The sequence below is a fragment of the Solanum lycopersicum genome, chromosome 10, assembly GCF_036512215.1.
Source record: "Solanum lycopersicum chromosome 10, SLM_r2.1".
Lineage (NCBI taxonomy): Eukaryota > Viridiplantae > Streptophyta > Magnoliopsida > Solanales > Solanaceae > Solanum > Solanum lycopersicum.
Genome location: NC_090809.1, coordinates 49589875 through 49598484, shown reverse-complemented (window position 1 = coordinate 49598484; position 8610 = coordinate 49589875). Strand labels below are relative to the sequence as shown.

Genomic DNA, 8610 nt, shown 5'->3' with positions numbered 1-8610 from the left:
GAACACCTGACAAACCAGGTGGCAAAACCAACTAATACGACACCTCACCAATACGCTCAACAATCTCGAAAGGACCAATATACCTTGGGCTCAACTTGCCCTTCCTTCCAAACCTCATCACACCCTTCATGGGAGAAACCTTCAATAAAACCCTCTCTCCAACCATAAACTCTAAATCACGAATCTTTCGATTTGCATAACTCTTTTGCCTACTCTGAGCCAAGATAAAACTTGACCTTGTCCAAGGACTCCCTCAACAAATTTGTACTCCATGGTCTAACCTCAAATGCATCAAACCAACCAATTGGAGATCGACATCTCCTACCATACAGAGCCTCAAATGGTGCCATCTCGATGCTCGAATGATAACTATTATTGTAAGCAAATTCTGCTAATAGCAAGAACTGATCCCAGTGACCACCAAAGTCAATCACACATGCTCGCAATATGTCCTCAAGAACCTGAATAGTCCGCTCAGACTGACCATCAGTCTGAGGGTGAAAGGTTGTATTAAGATCCACCCGAGTGCCCAACTCTTTCTGCATAGACCGCCAGAAATGAGATGTAAATTGGGTGCCACAATCTGAAATAATAGATATAGGAATCCCATGCAACCGAACTATCTTCCGAATACAAATCTTGGCTAACCTTTCTGAGTTATAGGTAGTCTGAACTAGTACAAAGTGTGCAGACTTAGTCAGTCGATCCATAATGACCCATATAATGTCGAACTTACCCAAGGTGCGTGGAAATCCTACCACAAAGTCCATAGAAATACGCTCCCACTTCCACTCAGGTATAGGCATCCTTTGTGTCACACCTCCAGGCTTTTGGTGTTCATACTTCACTTGCTGACAATTTCAACAACGGAATACAAAATCTACTATGTCCTTTTTCATACGACACCACCAATAATGTTGTTTCAAGTCACGATACATCTTAGTAGCCCCGGGATGAATCGAGTACCGCGAACTATGGGCCTCCTCCATGATTAATCTAGTCAAATCACCTGTACGAGGAATACAGATATGACCATTAATCCTCAAAACTCCCTCACTATCAAGAATTGCAGCCTTGGCTTCCCCTTTTAACACCTTGTCTCTAATCTTACATAAATCACCATCATCAAACTGTTGAGCCCGAATCTGTTCCAACAAGGATGATCTAGCCTCCATATAAGCCAACACCTTATGAGGTTCTGAAATATCAAGTCTCACAAAGCTATTGGCCAAGGATTGGACATCCCTAGATAAAGGACGCTCGTCAACCTGTAACATGGCTAGACTACCCATACTTACCGCCTTTCGACTCAAGGCATCTGCTACAACATTTGTCTTTTCTGGATGATAAAGAATAGTCATGTCGTAGTCCTTGAGCAACTCCAACCATCTCCGCTGCCTAAAATTTAGATCTCTCTCATTGAATATATATTGAAGGCCACGATGATCTGTGAACACCTCACAATGCACACCATAAAGATAATGCCTCAAAATTTTCAATGAAAACACCACAGCCGCCAACTCTAAATCATGAATAGGATAATTCTTCTCGTGAACCTTCAACTGTCTCGAAGCGTAAGCTATAACTTTTCCCTTCTGCATTAATACACAACCAAGACCAATCGGAGAAGCATCACAATATACAACAAAACCCTCTCCCTCCACTGGTAGGGTCAAAATCGGAGCATTAGTTAATAGTCTTGAACTTTTGGAAACTAACCTCACACTCGTCAGACCACTGAAAAGTCACCTCTTTCTGTGTCAATCTAGTTAATGGAGATGCAATGGATGAGAAACCTTCAACAAATCGTCGATAATAACTTGCACTAAGAAACTCCAAATCTCAGTAATTGAAGCAGGTCTGACCCAATCTCTGACCGTCTCAATCTTCTTAGGATCCACCATGATACCCTCCTTAGACACTACATGTCCCAAGAATGCTACCGAACTAAGACAAAACTCACACTTTTAAAACTTTACATAAAACTTCTTCTCCTTTAGAATCCCAAGAACAATCTTCAAATGATGCTCATGTTCCTCCTTAGTGCGTGAGTATATCAATATATCATCTATGAAGACAATAACAAAGGAATCTAAATACGGTCTTAACACTCCATTCATCAAGTCCATAAAAGCTGCTGGGGCATTAGTCAATCCGAAAGACATCACCAAAAACTCGTAATGACCATGATGTGTTCGAAAAGACGTCTTAGGGATATCCTCCGCCCTAACCTTCAGCTGATGATAGCCAGATCTTAAGTCAATTTTGGAGAAATTGAAGCACCCTGCAACTGATCAAATAAATCATCAATACGAGGTATCGAATACTTATTTCTGATGGTTACCTTGTTCAACTGCCAATAGTCAATACACATACGCATAGATCCATCTTTCTTCTTCACAAATAACACTGGAGCACCCCAAGGAGATACACTTGGTCTAATAAAACCCTTGCTCAACAGATCCTGCAACTGCTCCTTCAACTCTTTCAATTCAGCCGGTGCCATACGATAAGGAGGAATGGAAATAGGCCGAGTGCCTGGCTCCACATCAATACAAAAATCAATATCACGATCTGGTGGAAGACCTGACAAATCGGTCGGAAATACTTCTGAAAATTCACTCACTACTGGAATAGACTCAAGCATAGGAGTCTCAATACTAGTATCTTGAATGTGGGCCAAGTATGCCAAGCATCCTCTTTGTACCAACTGACGAGCCTTAAGGAATGATATCACACCCTTAAAAGGGTGACTAAGAGAACTTCTCCATTCTACTATAGGAATTCCAGGAATAGCTAAAGTGATGGTCTTGGCATGGAAATTTAAAATTGCGTGGTAAGAATATAACCAATCCATACCAAGAATCACATCAAAATCTATCATATCTAAGACCTTTAAATCTGCATGAGTGTCAAACCCCATCAAGGTAACAGTACATAATCGATACACCCAATCTACAACTACAGAATCCCCGACATGAGTAGAAACACGTATCGACAAATCAAGAGACTCACATAATATATCTAGACTAGGAGCAAAATATGTGGACACGTAAGAATAAGTAGATCCTGGATCAAATAATATAGTAGTTGATCGATGACAAACCGGAATAATACTTGTGATAACAAAATCTAAAGCCTCAGCCTCTGGCCTATCTGGAAAAACATAACAGTGAGAACGACCTCCATTATATTGTGAACCTCCACGACCACCACCTCGACTAGAAGGAGAACCACCTCTACCATTCTGTGCACCACCCCTACCTGGAGGTTGTGCAACTCTCGAAGTCGAAGCCTGAGAACCCTGATGTAAGCCACCACGTCTGGTCCAAGGGCAGTCTCTCACAAAGTGTCCAATATCACCACACTCAAAACATCCCCTATGAGACGCAGGCTGATGAGAGGAACCTGAATGACCAGAATGCCCTCCACGAACTACAGGTCTAGAAGATGAACCCTGCGAAGTATGCATCGAGCTCGAAGAGTTATGCCTAGCGTAACCAGCCTCAAACGCTGGTATAGCAGCATGAATGGGTCTGCTGGGCTGAGGGTGACAACCTCTGCCCAAGTAACCCCGACTCCTAGGCGGAGCACCACCATAATCACCTGAATAACGAGTCCTCTTTCCCTCTCGCTGCTCAAATCCCTCATGCCGAATCATCTCCAACTCCTTAGCAGCATCTACCACTTTCTTGAATGGAACACCAGAAGCAGCAACCTGAGAAACTCCTAGACGGATCGGAATAATCAGCCCCTTAACAAACCTTCTCACTCTCTCAGCCTCTATGGGAAGTATCATTGAAGCATGCCTAGCCAAGGCAAGGCATGAAATTTACCCTCATAATCTGCAACTAACATACCATTTTGATGCAAACCCTCAAACTCGCCTCTCTTGCGCTCCCTCTCACTACGTGGAACAAATTTGGATAGAAATACTTGAGTAAACTGAGTCCAGGATAGTGGATGGGATCCAGCTGGCCTACCACTAATAAAATCCCTCCACCACTGCATTAGAGAGCCAGTCATCTAAAACGCTATATAGTCAACTCCATGAGACTCCACTAATCCAAGATTATGCAACCTCTCATGACAACTAACTATAAATTCATATGCATCCTCAGCTAAGTCACCAGTATAAGTAGGAGGATTCATTAGTCTGAACCTCCCAAACATCTTTTGCTCATTAATAGTCAAAGAAGGCCTGTTCACCAAATGTGATGTCATATCTGGAAAATCCATACTATCCAAACGAGGAGCTACAACGGCAGCTGGCTGAGTCTTGGGAGTCTGAGAATCTGGAGCAACTATCGGATCTGGAGTTTGACCTCCAACACGGGTCTGTGAGCCATCAGAAGTGACAGGCAAAGCTCCTGCCTGGGCCATCCCCTTTAGGATTCCTAACATACGAGCCAAGGTATCTTGAAGCACTGGGGGACAATAGTACTGGGTGGATCCTGAGCTGGCCCATCCCCCTCGACACGATCTTGCACATCCCCATGAATAACCTCATCAGGATATGCGGTCCTATCACGACCCTAGGTAGCTATTGGTACTTGATCATTCACAGGTGCAGCAATACGGATCCTACCCTGACCTCGAGCTCGTCCCCTACCTTTACCTCGGATAGTGTTCCCAGAAGCAGGCGCAGGAATAGGATCCTGACCACCACTTGCCGATGTACGATTCCTCGCCATCTGAGAGAGAATGAGATATCAAGATTAGAATTTCTACAAGGTCAAGTGTGCACGATAATGAAAAAAAGAACAGAATATTTCCTAAATGTCCTATAGCCTCTCGAAGATAGGTATGGACGTCTTCATACCGATCCGCAAGACTCTATTAGACTTTGCTCTTGTACTCTTGAGACCGATTAACCTAGGGCTCTGATACCAAATTTGTCACGACCCAAATTTTCAAGTCGTGATGGCACCTATGCTCCCAACCAATAGGTAAGCCAACCCAACACATTAACCCAACTAAACCAACAAATGAGTAAAAAAAACTAAGACTTAGCAAGAATCTCCAACATTGGGTTCCTTATAAGTACGAAATGCGGAAGCTAAAATATATCACCCCAAGAATTAGTGTCTTAAGTACAAGAGCTTCTAAAAGTCGATGCAAGTCTGAAACTAAATGACAAATCTAACATAATGGATATACTGTCTGAATACTAATAACAGAATAAATAAAAGATAGAGGGAGGTGTGGGCAATGGAAAAGCCAAGCAGCTCACCACTACTCCAAGAACTTCAATCTCAGACTCAATTTGCTCCACGAGATGTGCTCCTACTCGGAATCGAATCTGCACCACAAAGAGTGCAACAGGTGTAGTATGAGTACGAAACCACGTGTACCCATTATGTTTCATTGACCGACAACAAAGAAGTAGTGACGGGAGTTTACATAAGAAAATAAATTCTTAATTTATACAAGTATATATATATATATATATATATATATATATATATATATATATATTACACTTACTATTTAAGATTCATCAATAAAGGAAATCAACATCAAGTACTTTCCAAACACCAAACGAAACATATAATCATCAAGAATGAATGATGTGATGAAATGAAATGCTATATGATACCATGTAATGGTATGTCTAAGAATACCAAGTACTCACTCAACCGTATATACATGATACTGGGGGACTCGCGAGGTCCATATATCGACACAGACGATCTCCACGTTTCTATGTTGGACGATCTCAACACACCATCATAATATCAAACAATTTCCGCACGGACGGTCTCCACGTGCCCAAATTACAATCTTAACATCTTACCGTCCCCAGCACGGACGATCTCCACGTGCCCATCTTATACTCAATATCATGTCAACGCATGTATACAATATTATTTCAAAAATAACGGGATGATGATGCATCTCACTCAATCAATATCGACATAATACACAATCACCTCAATTATCACAACTACACGGGTGTAACAAATAAAACACAATCACAAAGAAATTTCAAGTCAATAATGTATAAGCTAATGCACATATGCTTTGGAAAATTTCAAATTACAATCCACATTCTATAGTAGTAACTTTTCGTTTTATAACACCGGTACTCGTACCAATGCCCGTCACACCATTAATACGAGACCCCCATCTTTCGCCCTTACCCCTTTGTCTATTTTCATTTTTAATCTTTAATTATGAAAACGTCCTTCAACAAGTCTAAAAGTCTTAACAGACCTTAAGAGCCGGACATCGTGCCACGAATCTTCAAGATATTTCCTTCCCTTTTCGCAAAGTTTCGGAATGTTCACAATCTATCAATTACGCAGTATTCGTAAGTAAGAGAGTTTGTAGACTTTCAAATTATTGTATGTCTATCATAGACCCAAAAACTCACTCATAATTCTAATCAACTTCCAAATCTTGATATAGTTTATATGCCAAAAATTATTATACTTGCTAAATTTTAAGTCAAGAATTGAACTTTCATCTCTCCAAATACCCTAAAATTCAATCTTAATATAATATACACCTAATAATTAATTACCTATCTCAATATACCAAAAACTAGTATCTTAATGTGATAATAATAAGAAAATAAGCCAACTTAAAACCATTTACGAAGAACTAATTTGTTGCACCTCAAATTCTTATACATCTGCATCCTTGCATACAATTTCTCAATCCAAAAAAGAAAGAGAACTATCGCTGGCAGCCATATTGAAAATCCTTGAGAACTAATTTAAGCTAAAACCTTGCCAAAAGTAATAAAAAAATATCCAAAAAAATTTTCAACCAAGTACTAGTAAGGACCCATAATATGGAACCATTATTTAATCGTCTCTTTCTACCTATTCTGACCATTGCATTCTTGAAACTCAAATCACAACCTTAGAAAAATAATAATTTTATCTATAAGAGAAGAATTGAAAAGTCACAAAATTTGTCCATTAACCTTGCAGGTATACAAAGCAAAATTGGAAAATTGACATATAAATATAAAACAGAAAACAATAAAGGTTAAAACTCCTTCGCTCAATGACTAACACACACCTAACCCTACAACTTTTGCACTATATTATCCCATTAAATCTTAAAAATCAGAATACTATATTATTATGAACATTCAATAACACAATTAGATTAAAAACTCACCTGCAATACACGAATCACGAGTAACCATTATGCCCACGCCGCCGGTAGTTTTTGAACCCTTTTATTTTTTCTGCTTTTCTAATGTTAATTAATTATAACAAAAAAACTAATCCCACTAATTTAAATAAATTAATGGGCCAAGTATAAGATATTGAATAAATTATGGATATGACCCATTAACTATTAACTATATTAATTCTTCACTAAAAAAATTTATCAACTAAATACTCTTAGTCTTCGAATAATTAAAAGTGCCCATTTAAATTTTCAAAAGGAGTCAAACTAGTCCTAGTTCTCAAAACGACCTAGCGGGTCGTTATAAAATACTACAAAAAAAACATCACTCTTCCATGTTCACAGAACCATCACCAATTAAGTGATCTATTTTTCCTTCTGGATGTGCGTAGAAATCTGCTACATCCAAGTGCGTGATGTCAACTTGATTTTCAGAGATAAAATTTGCCTCAGGATTTTTGTCTTTCTTCTTTAGTGATTCTTGATAAAGCTCAACCAAGTGTTTGGGAGTACGACAATCACGTGCATGATGACCTCTTTCACCACATCGAAAACAACCTTCCCTAGTTGTTTCACGTTTCTCGTCCTTTTTTTCCTTTTTATTTGATGAATGATTAATGTCAAGAATAGAATTACGTTCTTGATCATAATCACGACTACGATCACGTCCACGACCACGTCCACGACAACGATTAGGACCGCGACCTTTTCCACGCCTAGCATGGTGGGCGTATGCCTCGTTCACTTCAGGAAGTGGTTCAGATCCAGTAAGTCGATTCTCATGATTTTTCAATAATAAATCATTATTTTGCTCGGCTACAAGAAGATGAGAAATTAGTTCAGAATACTTTTTGAAACCTTTCTCTCGATATTGTTGCTGCAAGAGTACATTCGAGGCATGGAAAGTGGAGAACGTTTTTTCCATCATATCAATCTCACTAACTGTTTCTCCACATAATTTCAATTGAGAAGTGATTCTGAACATGGAAGAATTGTACTCATGTATAGACTTAAAGTCTTGTAGCCTTAGATGCATCCAATCATATCGTGTCTTTGGATGTATGACCATCTTCAAGTGGTCAAATCATTCTTTTAGGTTTTTCCACAAACCAAGTGGATCCTTAACTGTCAGATATTCGATTTTCAGAATCTCGTCAAGATGATGACGCAAGAATATCATTGCTCGTGCACAGTTTTGATTTGATGCCTTATTTCTTATTTTGTGGTGTCTCCAAGATCCATTGCATCATGTGGATTTCAGCATCCAACACCCATGAGAGGTAGTTCCTACCCGAACTTTGAAGGGCAGCGAACTTTAGTTTTGTAAGATTGACCATTAAAATTAAAAGAAAAAGAATAAATAATACCTTTCTTAATTCTTCAAATCTAATCTTCACTTTGAGAATTTAGAGTCTCGTGCTGATAACGTGTTATAAAACTATAGAATAAAAAGAAGAAATT

General features: G+C 39.3%; 2 protein-coding genes across 2 annotated transcripts; both read right to left on the bottom strand.

Annotated features, from left to right (window-relative positions):
- Positions 1–209: 209 nt before the first annotated feature.
- LOC138338886 (uncharacterized) lies at positions 210–3661 on the bottom strand. Its single transcript, XM_069289970.1, has 5 exons — positions 2377–3661; positions 1720–1796; positions 948–1595; positions 737–851; positions 210–583 (listed from the first exon to the last, which is right to left on the bottom strand). Exons 1-5 carry the CDS (start codon positions 3659–3661, stop codon positions 210–212), a joined length of 2499 nt encoding a protein of 832 aa, XP_069146071.1.
- A 3813-nt stretch (positions 3662–7474) lies between these two features.
- On the bottom strand, positions 7475–8329 carry LOC138338885 (uncharacterized). The gene is made up of 2 exons (XM_069289969.1): positions 8260–8329; positions 7475–7965 (listed from the first exon to the last, which is right to left on the bottom strand). The coding sequence occupies exons 1-2, from the start codon at positions 8327–8329 to the stop codon at positions 7475–7477; spliced, it is 561 nt and encodes a 186-aa protein (XP_069146070.1).
- Positions 8330–8610: the final 281 nt, after the last annotated feature.